Genomic DNA, 21,221 nt, shown 5'->3' with positions numbered 1-21,221 from the left:
AGTGGACCAAAGAGCGATAAAAATAATGGAACTATCATAAAATTTTCCTAAATGGAAATGATAAATATCCGCGAGGAATGAGTGAAGACTAGCTAAATGCTCGCAGACGGACTCCGAAAAGAGCGTTTACCGGACAAAAAACGAGCGTCTACCAAAGTCTCGCAAAACTATCGTGAACGGACTTCAAAACGGGCACAAGGCATTCGACAAGTGGCGATCAATTTTTCAAAGGCCAAGAACTGTATGAGGGGCTTGCGGCTTATCCTAGCAATCCGCAGTATTCATTTTAAATTAATGTGTGCATTATAATATACTAAACATCGATTATTATTTTATAGCGGGCTTTTAAGAATGATTTACTCAGGAATTTTTTTTTAAATTTACTATAAATAAAAACTAATCTATGTACCATAAGTACCATCAGAGGATTGCAAAAGATATCATAGGAGGCCCGCAAAAGATTCGTTTTTGAGCTATTGAATATGTTAATTAACAAAAGGAATTGAAATCTGTGTCGGTCAGAGTTTTAAAACTGATAATTGATTTGTTCGATTTGTTAAATCAGAAATCGAATGGATAAAATTGTTGAATTTTTGCTAAAAGTAAGATTTTGTCCCATTCAACTAACTGGACGAAAATCCAACAACTAAAGTAAAAGATGACCACATTAGTAACTGCAATAATATAATCATTGTTTCCTAACTCTGGATCCTCTGGAAAAGTGGATCGGTTGGATCGGTTACTGCAGCTCAATAGAACGAGAATCGAAATGGAGTATATCCTTTCCATATCTTAGCACAGTCTGGCAGCCCACTGCTTTTGTTTGTTTTTGCGCTTTTTGCTTTCGTTTCATTCATGCTCTCCAGATGCGGAGCTTTTGGCGTCGACGCCGACGTTGCCATTGAAATTTCGTACGCAGCCGGCGCAAACAAAAATGCCGGCAAATAAATGCAAGCTTACGCAAAAGCTCGTTTGTGGCAAAGCAAAGAGAGCGATTTAACTTAACATGCTACTGGATTCACATGAAACTCGCACACTCTCGGCTTTTGTGAAATGCTGCTCGTAAGCCTTCGGCAAGCTGCTCGAGCACTACCGACAGGGTGTATTCGTACAACAAGGTGGAGCTTCGCACGATTCCAGACAACAGTTTAGGTGGCTGTACACCACCTTGTTTTCCAAGCACACCCTGCTACTGGGAGCGACGTGCGGGTTTCCCATGATATGAGTTTTAAAAGTTTTTATATTGCCTGAGCGCCAATTCCCCTTTGGAATGGCGTACATGTTTGGACGTGTTTGCTCCGCTCGGTGGGAAAGCTGCGGGCCCGCGTTCGCTATTTCGTTGTAATCCCCAGCGCCAGCGCCGCCTCCGCGTAGACGTAGTATCTTTGAATCTGGCAACCGAATCTTTGAATCGCAGTGATTTTTGCGAGACGTGCATATTTAGTATCTTTGGCCAAGCGGGGCGACAAAGCAACAAACAAAAAATGCCAAACAACAAAGCTTTGGGCGAATTGTGCGCGTAATTCCGTTGATTTGAGCGGCGCTGTCCGTGTGCGTGTGCGTGTGAGAGTGCAAAGGCAATACGAAATACAAACGTAAAACGGAAATGCAAAGAAAAAACAACACAAAACAAAGGTAGCAAAGCAACAACAGAAAAGGCACAGCAAAGGCAAACATAAAGACGGGGGCGACGCGGGCAACAGGAGCCGGTGCAATGCGTGCACAGAGACAGAAAGAGAAAGATGGATAGTGGATCTATGTGTGTGCGTGTGTGTGTGTTTGCGGCAAATCAAATGAAAACGAAATGTGATTCATTCATTGCCTGCCGGGCGGAGCGAAAGAGATATGATATGAAGAGAGAGGTTCAATTGTCAAAAATTCCGGCATTGTTTAGTCCTTTCCCAAAACCAAATTATGACATAATCTAAGCGACAGAGACAGAGATAGAGTTAGTGTGAAAGAGGGAGAGGAAAGATACGCCAAGTGCGTGCTGTGGGGGAGTGCAAAAAAGTGAGAAATGAATATTTTAAAACTCGAAAAATTCCAAACAAAGCAAACTCCTCCACCACTCCAAAAAAAAAGGATATAAATCGCAATAAAAACATGACCGCCAAAGTACAGTAGTTCTTCCTCTTCCACCACGGATGGTAGGCAGGCCAGGCCAGGCAGGCAGGCAGTCAGGCAGTCGGGCAGTCAAAGCTCTCGGACGCAACAAAGCGAAAGCGTAGCAAAAACAAGGAGCAAAAACAGGCATCAGAGTGGGATGCGATGATGCTCAGAAAAAGCTTAGTAAGCTGCGCTGCTTCTGTTGCTGGTGGTGCTGCCTCTGCTGTTGCTTCTTCTCTTCTCTTCGTTTTCTTTGCTTTGCTTTATTTGCAAACAAAATGTATTATCAGGCCTTGTTCCCAGTTTCGTTTTCCCAGAGTGTTGATCGAAAGTGAAACTTAGAAGAAATTGTCCAATCTACGAGGACGTTTTAGCGATCACATCACATTTCTGCATTCCTTGTTAACCGCCTCGACGGCGATTCCAACATTTTTTGCGGAAGTGAAATTGAGAACAACGCCTGAAGGAAGAAGAACAACGGCAGCAACAAACAGCAGGAGCAGATGATGAATAAGAGAAATAAGCATAATAGAAGAACAACAAAACGAGGTAGAAATTTCGAGGAAATCGAAATTTTTGCGTCGTTGCTGAATTTTTGTTTGCTCTCCCCCTGTCAGTGCCCGCAAAGCAAACTTTTATTCATTCTGAGCGCCTGTTTCTCTCTTTGGCTGTGCCTTTGCCAGTGTGTGCGTGTGTGTGTGTTTTTGCCCGAAATTTCGCATACATGTGCATTGTTCAATTTGTTTTATATAACACACACACACACATACACGGAGAACCCCCAATACGATTTCCGCTACGCTTCTTGCTTATCTCTCAAATTGAGGTTTTTCGTTTGGGGCCTGTCCTTTTGCAAAACACAAAATATTGTATATTAAAAGTTGTAAACAAAGGGCCATGCCACACAACAAATAAACGCCAAAGTGCGTGTGCAAAACATTTGCCGGCAGCAAGAGTGAAAAACCATTCAAATTCACTTTTTCGACTAAAACATATCCTTGGAAGAGGTCGTTTAGATATGAGTAAAAGTTTGGCTAGCGCGAAAATTCAAGCAACAATAAAGGGTATAGCGGGCACTAGCTTGATCCAAAGGTGATTCCATTATCTACCCAGTATAGTATTATTTATCATACCATAGTCTTTTTTACACCCACTTTGTGGTAGAGTATTAAATTCTTCGACTCTCGCAAGAGCCGCTCGTTTTTTGTTTCTTGTTTCGGTTTGTTTTTTTGTTTGTTTTGGCAGTTTTTTGCATTTTCTTTTGATTTATTGAATTTTTTTACAATTTTTTGTTTGGGTCTCAACAAAAAAGCAATTGTCATACATATAAAACTTTGTCTGTGGTTGCAGCCTCAGTAGCTGTCGCGCTGTTGCCATTGCCGTCGGCGGCGCAGCTGGCGTCAGCGTGTGCTTCGCGAAAGCCTTTGATAGTGGAAAAAGCAACAGCAGCAATAACAGTAATGGCGCCGCAGCAGAGGCAGCCACAGCCACAGCCATAGCCGCAGCCGCTGCCGCAGTCGCTGCCGAAATATATTTTAGCATTCATTTATGCGAATACTTTTTGTTTTTTTTTTTTGTGCTCGCTTTGGTTTGCCGCGAGAATCCGAGCACTCTAGAAAGCTAGAAAATGTATCTTTCAGATACATGCGCCTTTGTGGTACTTGTCGCCGTCGCCGTCGCCGTCTCTGGTTGTGGAATTGAAATGTGCCCGCTGCCTTTTATGGCACCATCATCATCAGAGCATCAGAGCATCAGCATTATGATTACGGCACGATGCGTGCGTAATGGCAATGGTTCAGTCGGCAGTCAGCAGAAGTTGGTCGAAGACTCACAGAATTTATCACAGCTCAAACCGGAACACAAAAGCCAGTACAAATTTAATGATGATACATAGATGATACTGAAAAGGATGCGTGGGAGGATGGCAGGGATCTCTTGAGGCCAATCTCCGAAGTTACGAGCACAGATTAAAAGTGAAATATTAATGGTCAAGCGGTGGAATAGGAATAATATAAATAATGGATTATAGCACCGTCAGAGAGGGTCTTTGAGTCACTGATTCCTAGGAAGTCCTTTACCTTGGCCATCTCAGGGAATCGATATAAAATTCATCGCAGAATAGGAGTCTAAAGGGCTGGAAACTTTTTACAAATTTTTCAAATAAATCTTTACCTACATTTAAGTATTTTTTAGATACATGTTTATAGAGAAATGGAACACCAATTTCAAGCTGAGGTTACAGAAAAACTTGCCGTATAAATCTTGGACCGCCCACAGCGAAGCTTCACTGTTTCGCACACGCTCTGGCTCTTTCCCCATCAATTGCCAGATTTGAACGTTGACAGCAAAACGACATTGGCGCCAGGTCCAGGTCCAGGACCTGGTCCCGGTCCCGGGACCCATTCTGTTGTGTTGTGGGATGTTTGTGTGGACTATTAAACAAATTGCGTATACGCACTGTTGCACGCGTAAAATATTTATGCGTGTGGCGTTGCCCCCGCCCGCAAAAGCAAGCCAAATATATTAGCATACTTTTGTGTGCCACCCCGCCTCCCCCCTCCCCATAAAGCCATTGTGTGTGTGCGTGTGTGTGTGTGTTAGCGTTAGATTAGTAAATAAAATTCGGTGATTTGATTTTTCCATTCATCTTCGAAGGAGAGCTGCCGTCATCGCAACAACAACAACAATATGAGAAAATACACATCGTAACCCCCCGAAAACGAAAGGAAAAAGCAACAAACCGGATCGTTCCACACTGTAGGATATAGTCACAGACTTTGGTTGGAGACACCCGGAAGAGGAGTCGGAGAAGGAGGAGTAGGAGGAGTCGGAGAAGGAGGAGACGGAGAAGGTGGAGAAGCCATCGGGCAAAAGGGCATACACGTAGCCGATTGCAATGTTTTTGTTTTACAATCGAAGCCTTTTTGTCATTGAACTCTTGGAGATCCTGCTGCTGCTGCTGCCCGTGCTGCTGCTGACCGATAACAATGGAGGACTGACCCTCACCAAACAGCCAACAACAGGTGAGTACTGTACGCCCCCTCCTTTTCGATCTGGCTCTAAACTTGGCCAATAATCATAAACTAATGGCGTAACGGGGCAGGCGTGTCCGCCCTCCTGCCACACTCCAAGCCAAGGACCAAGGACCCCAGGAGTCTTGGCCAAAAACTTGTTGAGTTTTCAAAGGAGCAGGATGGGTTATGGGGGGCGGGTTATGGGTGGTTTTCTAGGGCCAAATCCCATAAAGAAAATCAGCAACATAAAATATTAAAGTTGGTAAAACACGCGAGAAAAGTTTGTTCGTCGCAGATCCCCCGTTGAGGATTGGGCCGAGGATTGGCGCGGCACGGCCAAAAAACTACCCTCTTCGGCTTCGGTTTCGCTTCTCTTGGGGGTTGCTCTCGGGCAAAAGTCCTTTTGCATGTAAGCCGGCCATCGGGCCCGGTTATTGCGTCGTTGATTTGGCTAAGCGAAATTATAATTCTAATTTATTGTGGAGTGAACAAGTCATACAAGAGAGAGGGAGACAGGCTGGGACAAGGCCCGCATCTATTTGGTTGGAATTATGAAACAAATTGAGAGATACACCTGGCACATTCTCACGGGGAGCGGCTGGCATCCTTTCATTCAAAGTCAAAGCCAAAATGTAAAAAAGAAAAGCCTTGATCCCGCATCTGGCCATATGCCAATCGCTGAAATGTTTTTTCAATGCGCCTGAGAGACAATCCATCAATTCGTGGGACATATCCATGCGGTCATCCCTCATTCGATCAGCCCCTAAATTCACCCACACACAGACACACACAATCATCAACTATTTATCCCCAATTGCTTGGAAGAAGGAAAGGGCATGGGTAAGTTCATGAAACCAAACCAAATGCGAAAACTTTGCACACATGACAGAGCACAGGACCCACAAGCAGTGAAAGCAGAGCTGGAGCTGGAGCTGCCTGCTGGCCGGGAAATAGCTAGTCCCGAGAGAGAGAGAGAGGGAGATAGGGAGAGTGGGAGTGGGTCGCCTCCGGGTGCTTTTGGGGGCAACAACAGCAATGGCAAAGGCAAAAGCAAAAGTCCAAGTCCAAGTCAAACGACTAAGCGGCATGTCGTCAATAAATTTTCCATTAAATTCAAAGTAACCCAAAAACAAGCAAAAAATATATAAAAAGGAAAACGGAGAAAAAACGAGAAAAAATGAGGGGCTGGGGGAGGGGGGGGACTGTTGAAGGTATCCGGAGGTACTACATGGCATGGAACACTACATAACTTTTCCTTGTTCCACGAACATGTCTATCTGTGTGTGGCGTGGTGTGTGTGTGTGTGTGTGTGTGGGTGGGTGGGTTGGTCGGGTAGATGTGTGTTTGTTATTGGTATAGCTTCCTGCTTTCCGCTTGCCTGACTGCCGCTTGCCGCATGCCTACATCTTTTGCCGGGAATTGCCTTCAAGTCTCGAGCCTCTTATTCAATTTTCGCTAGCGTGTGGCGCCATCTAGAGCCCACCAATGCCACAAGCAACAACAACAACAACAACAACAACAACAATCAAGCGTTGAACGATATTGCTGCCGCCGGCAATACACCACAGGCACACACACCATAAGCTATGGAGGAGGCACAAACCCACAAAACATAGTATCAACAGAAAAAACAACAACAACAACAACAACAGCAGCCATCAAACATCAAAGGATGGATAGGTCGAGGCTGAAGATACCCTTAAAGAAGGATGAGAGGACACCCATATCTCTTCTCCAATAAATATAGAAATATGGAAGGTCCCAGAATCATCTGTTGGATGGATTACTATATGGATACGATATTAGAAGGCCTTGTTGCTTTTCGACCATTTATTCGTATTTTTTACCGGCCAATGATACTTTTAAGGCTTTAAATAAACTTTTAATTACCCAAATCCTATGGGAGGGGTCCTGTGATCTCATTTATAAAGCCTAGGACATTTCCATAGGCTGTGTTTCGATGGTTCACAGAATCTACAGGAGTCCACTTGTATCCCTACCAGTTTTTGTTTATTTCTGGAGGTGATATCGCGGATAAATTGTAGATAAATTGCTTCCAGAGCCTCGTCTGCGCTATGAGAATTTTCTTGTTGGATGATAATAGATTATATTTGGTACCTAATAAAAGCATAGAATGTTTCTACGGGTATTGTTTTTACCGAGTTTTATCGAGTATCTTTCATAGAAATCCCGAGAAATCATAACCCCATTTTTGAGGATTAAAGATCTTTAAACGAAAAAACTATTGCCTCTCAAAGCTATAAAACAACTTTTTTTCCGATTTCTGCCTACTCATAATTCTCTAGAATTTCAAGAGTATTATTTGTAAGTATTATTTTATACACAAATAAATATGTAATTAATGAAGTATTAAAAGTGTTTCGATCAAAGCGTTTCGTACTCTTCTTCCAGGGGATAGAACCCTCCCGCCCTTCCGTGGATAAAGGGTATACTTTTTTTCCTAGCAGATCTTTTGTTGTTGTTCCTTTGTGTGTGTGTGTGTAGCAAGCAACAAATCGTTTGTGCCCCATTGCTGTAGCTGTAGCTGTTGCTGTTGCTGTTGCTGTTGAAGCAACAACCCGAAAAGACCCCCCCCCCCCACCGCATCCGTCTCTGAGTGCTCCATATTCATATGCAAATATCTCTGGGACCCTTCTCGTTCTCTTTGTTGTTTCTGCTGTTGTTGCATGCCACTTTTATTGTTGTTGTTGTTCGGTGCGTTGGCGTCTGCGTAACTGGCGCCCAAAGCATGATTTCAATTTCCAAGTGCTTCCTGCTGCATGGCGTGGCGCTCTGCTATTTGACATCTCAAGCAGCGTTACAAACTTGGCTGCTGCCACCAGAACAACAAGCAACAACCAAGAACAACAACCAACAACCAACAACCAAGAACCACAAGCAGCAGCACAGCGCAGAGAAATGCCTGCTTCAGGCGCCCGACTCTGTTGGATGGATACCCTGGAAGAAATTACAATGAAAATATTACCATAATTGAGTGAAAGAAAGAAACCCCTATGAGTGAAACTTGAGCATTGAGCATCAGTGTGCCGTATCATGCACAAGACATGTATTTTGTTTATGCACTTTTTCGAGCATTCTCTTTTGCAGCATTCACTTTTGTAGCGTTCTCTTTTGCAGCATTCTCTTTTTCAGCATTCTCTTTTGCAGCGTTCTCTTCTCGACAAGCACAAGTCATGCACACGACATGTATGCGGTTTTTTTTTTCTATTCACAGGCCTTCTCTTTTACACCCTTAACAGATCATTCCTATATCTTATATAGGAGCTATTACAGCCCCTAACCAAAGACTAATCCCCATTGAAATCGCTCCAGAATACTCCCACCGTATACCTTCTAGAGTCGAAAATACTTCCTTCTTGGAACATTTCCTTAAGAGTATTTAGAACAGCAAACAAACAGCAAGAACCAGGCAAGAGCCGGTGAGGGGGTGGTGGAAAAACAGTTGAAACAACAACTTGAGGAGTCAACGTTGTGCTGGCCGCAATAGAAAACAGAAAATCGGCTCATCCAGACCACAAAATGCAAGGCGTTTGCCGCTCTTGACTGGAGTGTGGAGCGTTGAGTGTCCCCATGAGAGGATGGTGTATGCTGGATGGAGGCTATAGGACGGAAGATGAGCCCTAAATGCTGCCGGCGCCGAAAGAAACAGCTTAAAATGGTTAGAAATGGAGGGAATAGAGAGGAAATAGGAGCAGACTTTTGCGGTGTCTTGAGGAGCACCGGAGCTCCGCCTCGATTACCCGAAAACTGTTTTTTCTATCTATGTATCTGTATCTGTGCCTGTACGTAGCGCAGCAGCATTTTCCCTGATTAAAGTTTCTACACATGCACCCACAGAGAAAGAGAGAGAGAGGGAGAAAATGGCTATGGCTATGACGATGGTGTCCTGCCTAGAGAGAGGATCCTGCGTCGCATTATTCGCAGCAGTTTTCCCTCGTTTTATAGCCTCATTGAAAATCTCCGGCATTTCCTTGACAGCTTTAAACTGATTGCTACGCTGTGCTGTTCCCGCTGAGGTCGCCTTCGATTCGTTTCGATTCGACTCGCCTCGCACCCCCCACGCCCCCCCGGGGCGGTCTGCTCGCCCCGTGAAATGTGAAAATTCTTGGGAAAATCAGTTAAGTACAACATGGACGGACATCAGGGTCCTTTCAGCCCCCACCCCCCCTGCGGCAGAGTCGCACTTAGCAAGAAAGCAAAGATTTTACATTTTCCATCGTCGCGGGGGAAAAATCTTTTGGGAAAGTATTTTACAAATTTCATAATCTTCTGTTGCCGATGAAGGGGGGGGGGGGAGGCGGGTGGAAGGAAGTGTCTGTGAAACATATTTCCTTTTTTTTTCGTGCTGACAATTATACGAAAATCATCCCCCCGTAGATACTTATCCGACGCGTGCGGTGTCCAATAAAAAGATGCAAAAAAATGAAGTAAAATTCTATTAGTTAAATTAGGAAATTGCCGTGGACGAAGTTTTTTTCCTTTAACTTGAAATTTGAACCAAGAAAACATTGAATTTAAGTTTAGAGGAGGCGGAAGATGCATAGTTTATAGATGGATACAGACTTAGAGTGAATTTATGATAATCAAATCATTCCCATAACTGAATAGATTACATATTAAAAGCCAGACAGAGACTGAGACATTGATCTCCTTTCCGTCAAAGTCCAAGTATTGTATTTATTCCCCAACGTTTTTATTTCGTCTAGACAAAGATGACAATTCAGTTTTTATCTATCAAACATTGTGTGCCGAACCAAATATGAAATACTATGGTATTTAGAGAACCGTTGTCTGTCCCACCAGACAGGGCCCAAATAGAAAGAGTGGAACAACAACAAAAAAAAAACCATAAGTAGACGACAATTAATTTTCATTCATTCCTGTTGATGGAGACTTTGGGGAAGTGTGTGGCTCGGCAGGAAGGTGTTCTTGGTTCTTGGTACTTTTCCGCTCGGTCGACACATAAGCATATTAAGGCTTCAAGTTCGGGCCACAGCCACAGTCACAGTCACAGCCACATCTACATCTACAATCCCATTCCCTCCATCCACGTGTGCGAATTTCATGGAAAGGTTTCTTTGCTATGGGGAGAGCAATACGTGAAACAAGTGGCAATCTTATAGTCGAGCATATCGACTGGTTGGATACCCCTTTTATTGGGATTAGTTTTTACTGTGTTCCCCTTTTTGAGTTGTTTATATTCATAGAACACAATAAAAATTATTTTATATAAAATGTAGAAGAAGTCAATATAAATATAACAACAGTAAAAATATAATTTTTATTTTTAAAAATTGATAAATGAATTTTTTTTTTAAATTTGTATTTTAAAAACTAAAAATGGGACTTAAATAATTTATTGAAATCTGTTAAAAATCAGAAATAATTGACCCCATTACGATTATTTCCTTAAAAATTTAATTTTTTATTTTTTTTTTTTTTAGAGTTGAATTTTGTATTTTTGATTATAAAATAATGTCACTGATAAAAATTATGTTGTTTGAGCAGCTTATAAAACAATCACAGGACAAATTACGATGACTTAAAAAATAAAATGTTAAGGAATAATTATTTAATTTAAGATTTAAGTAAATAATTTTCGAAAAAAATTCTAGGAAAAAAAGGAATAAAAGAAAAAAAATAAACTAGGATAACTAGCGGTAGGATAAAGCAGAAAAAAAATAATAGTGTTCCCAATACGCCCCAAAATGTACTCTCCCGAGTACAGGGTATCAAACGAACCAGAGAAACATGAAATAGAAGAAAAAGCGAAAAAAATGAAAGAAAATATCCCCCTAGTCAGCATGACATTTGTAATTTAATTTCTCAGCCTCCCTCCGTCTCCCTCTTCCGCCTCCTCCGCCTCCTCCTCCTCCTCCACATCCTCCTCCATCTCCCACTTCGGTAACATGTGCCATGCGTCCAAGTTCTGGCGAAATGTTTATATAAAATAAGTATTAAAAAATAAAAACCTTATGAAAACATAAAAAACGAAATGAAAGCAAACTCCAGATCCCCCCCAGGCCCTGCCCGCTCCCCCCCACACGCTCTCCGTTTCATAATGCGTAAAGTGCTGCCGTTTGGCAATTAAAATTATTATTAGAAGTTAGTTGGCATAAATTTTGCGTAGCCGTGGCGCCACATTAGAAAACTTTTTCTTCTCCCCATTTTTTTTTTTTTTTGCATTTTGGAGCCAAGTTTATGCGCAGGCGGAGGCAGTAGTAGTGGGAGTGTTGGCCATAAACGAGAAAGTGCTTTAATAGCATTCAAACGGTCCTCGGTTCTGCTTTAAAATGGGTCTAAAGTTGAGGGTTTACCAAAGAAAAAAAATAAAATAAATGGCCTAGATGAGGCAGCAAAATGTGGCGTGTGGCGGCTGTGACCCAAAATCTAACAAAAACCCAAAGAGCCTTTATTTTATTTTAATATGTACTTTTGCAATTGGATGATTTTACTTTCTGGGGCATTGAAATACAAATTTACATGGCCATAAGAGGAAGGCAAATCATGCGCCAGATGCGGAGGTAGTTACCGGTAACAGGTCTATAAAATTTCATAGGAAAATGCATTATCAGATGGTCTTTTCTATGGTTATAGCCTCCCAAAGAAGTCCGAAAGTGCGACCATTAGAGTGGAGGGAATCGCCTAGGGATTGCCACAAACTACAGAAAGGAGAGGGAGAGCTAACGATCCCCTATCAAATAGTTATGGAATAGTTAGGGTGATAGCTGGAGCAGCTAGAATTGGTTTTCCTTATCCAATTAACAGAGAGACAGGCGGAGATCTGGGTTGGAACAGGTTCGTTAGGGCAATCCATTCGCTCTGCTCCCCCGAAAAAAAAAAAAAAAACATTCATAATTCACGAACGGCTACCTGGGCTCTATTTATAAGGCACTTTCATGCTTCTTTACATAGCCAATTGTTGGGATTCTTTCGATATCGCAGCCAATCGTTCAATCGTTTCTATGTCGGTGCCCGCCCCCTACCCCCCCCTCTGGAACCTCCCACCGTAAGCAATATTGTTTGTCATTGTTCGTTTCGACTGCTTTACGCACAACGACAACAACGACAACACTTTAGAAAACAACAATGAAAATAGCACTTACAACTTGAACCTGGCCCCTGCAACACCACACGGCAGTCCACTCCATACCGCCACACCGCCACACCGCCACACCGCCACTCCACTCCCCTCGTGTCCCGCCCTCTGGGGTCCGACTTCGGTGGCCCAACGACAGTGGCAAGTACAAATAAAATCCATTAAAAGTAGTACCACGTGTAAGCCGAGTTTTTTTCCTCCTTTTTTCTGTCCCCCCCCTCCACACTCTCTCTCTCTCTCTTTGTGTTATTTATTTATTTTTTTCGTATTAGAATGACGCATATTATTGACGTACAACAGGAACGGCGTAGAGTAGGGGATGTATGGACTACAAGGATACCGATAGACCCTCGATTGTTGAGCAGATTGTTCGAATAGCTCTTCTTCTCATTGAAGTACAATTTAAAGAAGTATTCGAAGATTTGGAGAAAGAATTAGATAGAAATCAGATCAAGATAACTAAAAATTTAGAAGGAACAGTTGAAACAGGGCAGAAGACTTCAGTGCTAATTGCACTATGATTTCTCTGCTTGCAAGCAGTGCAGGCGAGGGTCAACACAGTTCTGTCGAGAGAGCGGCTCGTACATAGGGTCTTAAGGGCAGAACGAGACAGCTACATCTTAGGCCTGAGATGGCAGTGGATGGATGCTCTCTCTTTGCTTTGAAGAATGTGAGAAGAAAGGAAAAGAGAGTATAACGAGCCCATACATTATGTTTCTTCTTTGGCTTCCTGATTTCATACCCTGTACTCGTTGATGGGTAATAATTATAGTATTGCACAAGTAACCAATATACCCCTGTGAGCTCTACAAATACCAGGGTATAATAAGAGACAAATGAACAGAGGGAGTAGAAAGAGGGAGCCAAGGGGGAGACGGAGGCCGGACAGACCTGTGGCGGCGGTAATTGACGCTTTGCCCAAAGAAGAAAACAAACGAGGGGGAACGTTGTGAGTTGCTGCGGACACCGCAACTCTACAGTTATACCCGATACTAAGTCAGTATGGCTCTCCTCCGGCAGACGCCGCTAATATTAAACGACACGACAAAGAGTGCGTGCGAGAGAGACAGAAAATCAGTCTGAGCGTGACGTCGGGCGCTGCGTAGCCACTAAAAATTGATTTCTTGCTTTTGGCTACAAAAATGATCCGATCTGATCCAGATTCGGCAACCGGATAGATATGGTCATTGTCTATGATTCTGCGTTTTTAGTTTACTCGATTTTGCAATATTGTGGATGCAACAGATTTTCGTCCTTTGTGTGGGCGGAAGGGGGTGGGGCGAAATTCTGAGATATACGCTTTATAGTGAGATCTAACAGGAGTACGGACACTAAATTTGGTTACTCTAGCCTTAATAGTCTCTGAGATTTATGAATATCCCCAGATTTGCATCCTTTGCGGGGGCGGAAGGGGGTGTGGCGAAATTTTGAAACAAACTCGTCTCGGTCCGATATATTAGGAGTGTGGATACCAAATTTGGTTGCTCTAGCTTTTATAGTCTCTGAGATCTAGGCGCTAATGTTTTACTCTAAGCAAAGCCGCCTATGCTACGTGTGTGTTAGAGAGAGACAGGGCGAGAAAAAATGAAATTGTTTTCTTGATGCTGGCTATAATAATAATACGATCCAATTCAGATTCCGCAGTCTAAAAGATATCGTCATTCTCTACGATTCTGCGTTTTTGGTTTTCTCGTATCTTTAAAATTGTGGATGCCACAGATTTTCGCCCTTTGTGGGGGCGGAAGTGGGCTGGGCAAAGTTTTGAAATATTTTTGTAGCAGTGACATATCACAGAAGTCTGGATCCAAAACATCGTTGCTCTAGCTCTTATAGTCTTTGAGCATTAGGCGCTGAAGGGGACGGACAGACGGACAGACGGACAGACGGACGGACGGACAGACGGACAGACGGACAGACAGACATGGCTCAATCGACTCGGCTATTGATGCTGATCAAGAATATATATACTTTATGGGGTCGGAAACGATTCCTTCTGGACGTTACACACATCCACTTTTACCACAAATCTAATATACCCCAATACTCATTTTGAGTATCGGGTATAAAAATTTGCCAAATGGCAAAGAACTTTTATGTCCGATCATGTCGATAGGTGAGTGTTGCCACCCCCTGCCCCCATGCCCCCACACACTAACTCTGTCCATTTGAAAATATGTTGCGTCTGTTGGAGCATAAAAGCAGATTTCATGGTGCCGTAGCTAGAGGGGGATCCAAAAGGGGGTGGCGAGAGGGAGAGGGAGGCGACACCTGTGTTGTGTGTGTGTTTTTTTCGCCTAGTCATTGCGTGGTCAAAAGAAAACAAAACAATTTACAGACATCTCCAGTGCTCGTGGATTTGTGTGCCGTAAACCCTATTAAAAAGTAAACGCAATAAACCGCCTGGACCGGGACCCCACGTGTGTGTGTGTGTGTGTGTAAACGAGGCCCAGAGACAGAGAAAGATAGAGGGGGCCCAATGTCATTTATCTATCTCTTGTTCAACTTTGAGTGACAATCCTCCCATTCCTGCCACATATCCTATAAACTATACTACCACTTGTGGTATAGTACTCCACTCCCTCCGTGCCATTCCTCGCCATTTGTCCTTGTCCCGGCCCCCCCAACCCCCCCCACCCCGCACACCGGGTCGTGTCTGTGCTGTCATTTGAAAACAACATTATTACTACTTTTATTATTATTATTGCGAGTATTATCAGCAAGTTTCGAGTTCATTGAATTTGACTAGAGAGAGAGCGACAGGGGGGGAGGCAGGAAGAAGGAGAGGTGGCACTGGAGAGAGCTTTGGCAGGCCGAAAACTGGGTCAGCGTAATCAACACAATCAGTGCCTAGGAATGGCTACGTGAGCAGCTCTGCTCAGCTCTGCTCAGCTCCTTCTTCTTCTAAAATTGTCAGCCGTCCAACTTTCGAGCTCTCACCATGACAGCCAGAACAACCCAAGATGATTGCAATAAATGAAATTAATGCGTATTTTCGGGGGAGAAAAAAGCCAGACAGGCGAATCAATTGACAAAAATTCTGTTTTCGGGGGGGGGGGGGCGAGGCAGTCTCCCCTGAGCAAAAGATTAAAAACAGAACAACACACGCACACAAAATATATATCTATTTTTTTTGGGCATTCAACGGAATTTTTGCACGGCGTAAACATGACTTTATAATGGTGTCCCTCCCCACTTCTTTTTGGTCTAAATATAGACGGTATCAAAAAGTGACTTAAATGACAAAGTTTTTTTTTTTTTATGTATAAATATATTTTTCTCCATGTCAAATGATATTTTTCCGTGTGAATTTTTGCCTGCCAACATTGAATTGGAAAATCTGTCAATTAGTCCAGAGATTATCCGATACAAAAAATATGTTTGCTGAAAAGTTTTATTTACGAGTATTGGAAATTGAATTTATAGCATTTATCGTTCATATTTAATAGATTTTATTTTGATAGGAAAATCCGGTTTCAATGAACTGGAAAATTAATTTTTTTTCAGCTTGATTGAATTGGGTTTTTCTGGTATCATTCATAAATTAAACCAATTAAATTTCGTGTGTAAATTATGTTTTTAATTGATTAAAAATTATGAATGAAAATCGGATTTCGGATAAGGTATTTTTTTTTTGCAGGCAAATTAAATTAATAATCATTAAAAATATTCGACGATGTGTAATGACATTGAATACGTTTTTAACCCCCCAAAGGGGGTTTTTTTTTGTATTTCTTAAATCCTTTTATTGTTTTTTTCTCTTGTGGCACCCTCGCCTGAGAAAGGTTCTGCGGCATTTCGTTGAAAAATGATTAAATAATCGCCGAAGAATACCCAAATAAAACAAAAAAAAAAAAGTACAGAGCATGGTGTATAATTTATTAATTTGTATTCCACGCTTACCAATCAACACCAGAGCCCGAACCAGGCACCAGCCACCAGGCACCAGGCACCAGGGCCAATCCCCCAGTCTGTCCGTCACTCAGCCAGGGCCGGGCCGGGCAGACTGCCGCCACCGGGCCTAGACCCAGTCCCAGTCGCAGTCTCAGACCCAGTCTTTGGACAAGAGAGCATTCCCGAACCCGAACCCAAGCCCAAACCGAAATCCGATTCGAATCCCATGAATGAACACGCTTTTTGAGAGGCAAAGCTCTTAGAGCCGCTTTGCGGCCAACTAAATAATAAAATGCATTTAGCATAATTAACTTAATTTCATAAATATATAATTATACCTAGTCATGCCCCCCCCCCCCTTGCATTGCATGTGTCCCGGACATTTTTTAGGAGCCTAGCCAAGCGTAGAAGAGGCAGCCACGAAAATTGTGGCAAAAAAACGACTAAAAAATCAACCAAAAAAGTAGGAGTATCTCGGAAAAGGAGACAAGACACTCTTTTGGACTCTGGCGCGCAAAGGGTGTGTCCATCCGTCCGTCTCTCAGTCCGGCTGCAATTAAATTTTGTGCCAAGCTGCAAAAAAAAAAATTCGAGAGAGAAAACGAAAACCAAAACTCAACTAACGAAAAAAAAGCATTAAAGAAGGAATAAATAAATAAAATGAACAAAAAGAAAAAAAAAAAACAGAATTCAGCTTGCAAATTGACACGAGATATGAACACGGACACGGCGGACACGACGGACCCGCCGGACCCGCCGGACAGGCAGAAACTTGGCTCGGGTTTAACACTTCTTGGCTTTGGCCACGTCTGAAACTGATGGTCGGGCTTTTTTTTGTTATTCTCTAAATTTTCGTTCGGTATTCTGTTGCTTTTTGGCCAAAAAAAAAAACCCCACCACTTACCTGCTGCTCCGTTCGCTCTGGGTCTTGGGTCTGGGGGGGATCAAATGTTCGTGCAAGCTCGTTAAAAAGAATTTGGTTCACTTGTTGTTGGTGGAGTTTGGTTTTTTCCTCCCTGTCACGCTGGAGATCGAAAAGAAAAAAAAAAAGCGTCCACAGGCTGTACGCTAAAAACTGGTTTCTCGGACTGCATTCTTTTGGGCCACGTTTTATTGGCGCTGCCAGAGCGCACACAGGCTCTCCTCAGGTTATTTTTCTACTTGGCTTCTTGGCTTCTTGGCTTCTTGGCTGAAAGGCAAAATTGAATCATATGCGTTGCAATTTCTATGAATTTCAGACAAGCCTTGCGCCTCCCCGATGAGAGGCGGCATCGGCATCGGCATCGGGTTTGGTTTCTGTTTCTGGTCTTCTGGGTTCTCTCTTTGTCTTGCCAGAGAGTGGGATTCCTTGAGAGAAGGGAGAGCAGGGAGTCCCCCCATTGGCACAACTAAATTTAGTTTGTTATTCTTTTCGAATTTTGTGCACGTTTCGCGCTTTGCATGATTAATTCTTTATGCAAATTGCTGCCTTGGCTTATAAGGCGAACGACACACACACACACACATCGTATAGTATAGTAGTTTCTTTGAGAGATAATATGATTTCAGCCAGGCATTGGCATAATTGATACAATACCCCTTCGCCCCCAAACCACTCCGCAATTTGTTCTATTGATTCCCACACACACTACACATGTACGCTTAGGATTTGCCACAGCTCTACAACTATTTAATTAATACTCAATTAGCTCTCACTCTCCCGCTCATTTGCATAAATATGCCGTGCCATTTGAACGTTTCATTCAGCATTCATGGGCTATGGGCTATCAATGCGACCCAGAGATACGCGATTAACTTTGTTTGCAAATTAGTTGCCCCAAGACGCGATGCTTTGCCCAGAGATAAAGTTTTAATTAACATTACAGTTAATCCGCTTACAGCTTAGACTATCTGTCTCCCTTACCCTCTCCCTCCCCCTCTCTCTCTCTCTTGGCCATAAATATACATACATAATAATGTGGCACAGTGTGGCCTAATGGCCCAGGCCTGGTTGCCATACCAGAAATAAGTTTTTGCCAAGTTTTTAAAAGTCCATAAGTCTATGAGCAGTTTTTTTTCTTCTTTTTTTTAATGATTCTTTTTTTTAGTGGGTTTTTATTTTCGTCGATGTCTACCCTTTCCAGAGGATACTAGTTGTTTTTAGGGCATTCAATTTGTAGGAAATATTGTGCAAGAGGGAAATATACAGTCATGGAGAAATAATGGAAATTGCACATATTTTTTATTTCCATTTTTTTTCATATGTTTTTTATTTCCATATTTTCTTTATTTCAATAATTTTTTTTATTTATTTTTTTATTTGAATATTTTTTTTATTTGAGTATTTTTATTTTTATTTTTTTTTTTTTAGTAAAGTCTTTGGATTTGATTATAAAATAAAAATTGAATTTGTTGTTTGCTGTTACTTTTGGAGCAACTACAAGTTACTAACAACAGTTACAGTAAAAGTTATAATCATTTAAAAAAAATAATAAAAAAAAATATTTTTTAGGCAAAAAAGCTATTAAAATTTTAAGACTGTATTAAAATTTAAAATAAAAAAATAATAAAAAAAAAATGTAAAAACCATTATAAAACTAAAAAAAAAATAATATAGAAAAATTTAGTAGACAAATTTGAAAAATGTAAAATTTGTAGTTCCTATTATTTTTTCCATAAATATATATATGTATACATATTGAATTCTAGAATAATATTTCTTAAAGGCTTAAATTTAAAATTTCTTATTTAATTTTTTAGTTTTAAGGCCCTTTATTCTTAGTGTATGATCGTCTGATGGATGTATTTACTATTTTCTGTTTTGATTTTCTTGCCTCCGTTATTTTGTTGGTCCGTTATTCTTGCCATTTGCCTATTCTATTGCTCGGGAGCGAGTGACGGAGTACAGTGCCCACTGAGAGATATCTGTGGCCCTGTTCCAGAGAGAGAGAGCATAGGAGATACCTCTCCATTAATTTTTGAATCACCCAATCATCCTCGATTGTAGCCAAAAGGGTATCTAATACTTCAACTACCCAAACACCAGCGATGTTCCCGTTCTATGTTGTGTTTTTCATTTGGCCAGCAAGCATTACGTTTAATGGCCCAAAAATGAAGAAGTTCCAGCCACGAAACGTATTTTGGTACGGCCGCAACTTTCTGGGGGTTTCCCTGACTCTTGGAAACGATCTATTGTATATAATGGGGCCGTTTATCTTTTTGGTAATAGCTCTACAGACACTGCGAGCGTAGAACAAGTTCTTTAATGTTTCATTTCCAAGGGCTAGTGCTTGTGGCACAACAGCAGGCAGCAGGCTGAAAACAGAGACACCCACTCGTCCCACTGTGCCGTGCCGCAAGCCGTTTGACATTTTGCCCCGCACAACGAACTATCGCACGAATTAACATAGTTAGAGCCAAGTGCACGACTTGGCTTAGTGTTTGTTGGTGTTGGTGCTGGGGTAGGGGGGGTAGGGGGTGGTGGGCAAGTGCACTCGTTGTCGCTGACAGGTAATTGTAATAAATATCTCGACTAATTACCTTTGAGCTCTGTGCGATTTATCTTAATTAAACGCACAGCAGAGCACACGCAGAGCATTGAGAACGTAGAAACCTGAATGTCAAAACAAACTATAAACCCAGTCGATATTGGAGTGGATTTTCCAGTGGAGGTGGAGATTTTTCGTGGAAATGCTCGTGGGGCCAAAAATATCTGGGCTCATTGAGAAAGAAATTGATGAATTAGCTGGTGTCGTGGCAACCTGCGGAACAACAGACGACGACTGAAGCACGTACCGCACCACGGCGTATGCGTATTTTATAATTAAATGCTTGCCGCCTGCCTGCCTCCTCCGCTGGAACCTCTGCTTTCAGCTACTTTTCCTTTGCCTTTTCTGCAGCTTCATCGGCATCTGTGGAGCGTGTGCTTTAGTTGCTTTTTTGCCCAGCTGCTGTGCCAGCTTTTGCTCTAAACGTGCCACAGCCACCAGCCACCAGCCACCCTGTGCGACTTTTCATTTCGTGTTTGCGAAGAGTGTCCTCTGGTGTCATCAAAATGGCTGCCATGCGGCCGTGCGGCCGTGTTATGCGGTGCTCTTTTCCTCCACCACCGCCCACCGTCATGTTAGACCCTCCTCCATTCGCACTCTCTTGTGTATTTTGCTGTCATTTGTAGGTATTTCTGTTGTTGCTTTGGTAACTAATTGTCATATTGCCCCCGGAGAGGACACTGACAGCAACACAGTGGCGCCCTGGAGCAAGCCTCCTTCTGTGGGCATGGGGCATTGTGTGTGTGTGTGTGCATATGATTCAATTTCATATTCGCTTATTTTTGCTTTTTTTTTTTGTTTGAACTTTTTAAATGGAAATGCCAACATCAATTGAATTATGCGAGAAATGAAAAACATTCCATATTTGTTTTCCACATATTGGCAGACATACACAGGGTATGCACAGATGCACGGTAGATGCAGTGCAGACGCGAGTCCTTTGTAGCAGGTTTTTTTCACCCAATAATTAATCACCACCGAGAAGCCCCCAAAGGCACTGAAGGCACGGAAGGCATGGAAGGCGCTGTGTTTCGAGCCGGCAAAAGTGATTTATGCAAGTAGTTTAATGCCCGCTTACATAATAAGTGGAACTGTGGCTGCCACACACACACACACACACACAGAGACAGCGTGTACGTATACGCAACGTAAATTACCCAGACAGCCATTATGCAATGATTCTTTGAGAGCTCTGAGGCCCCACCGTGCTCTGTCCTTTGGTTCGTTTCATTTCATTTTGTTTACATTGTATTGGCCTTTAATTAATTGGTTTTTATTTCTGGACTTATCCAGCGTTCCGTTCCGTTCCGGACATTGACAGCCCCCAAAAAACAAGCAGCATGAGAAAGGAAAAGTCGAAAATCTCAGACGACACACGCACACACACTCAAAAACAGAGAGAGAGAGAGAGAGGAACTTGTTGATTTGCGAGCCTAATTAATTTTGCCCCTGGCCAACTAATAGAATTTGCCGTCGTCTAATAACCGAAAAACCCACTTAGCAACACATGGCGTATACGCAACATTTGTCCCATTTGACAGCACGTGTCAGTGGTCCAGTCCG

General features: G+C 42.4%; 1 protein-coding gene across 1 annotated transcript in view; it reads left to right on the top strand.

The window, feature by feature from the left end:
- The first annotated feature begins 1,619 nt into the window (after positions 1–1,619).
- Positions 1,620–21,221, top strand: part of LOC6588282 — a 62,906-nt gene continuing 43,304 nt past the window's right edge. The window contains exons 1-2 of the mRNA XM_026984213.1: positions 1,620–1,635; positions 4,762–5,129. Of these exons, the coding sequence (XP_026840014.1) occupies positions 5,003–5,129 (127 nt within the window). The 5' untranslated portion in view covers positions 1,620–1,635; positions 4,762–5,002. The remainder of the gene's footprint in view (positions 1,636–4,761; positions 5,130–21,221) is intronic.

Source organism: Drosophila persimilis, unplaced genomic scaffold, assembly GCF_003286085.1.
Source record: "Drosophila persimilis strain 14011-0111.01,24,50 unplaced genomic scaffold, DperRS2 tig00000000-arrow-pilon, whole genome shotgun sequence".
NCBI classification, from domain to species: Eukaryota; Metazoa; Arthropoda; class Insecta; order Diptera; family Drosophilidae; genus Drosophila; species Drosophila persimilis.
The sequence above is the reverse complement of the archived record's forward strand: the minus strand, read 5'-3'. Positions and strand labels throughout refer to the sequence as shown.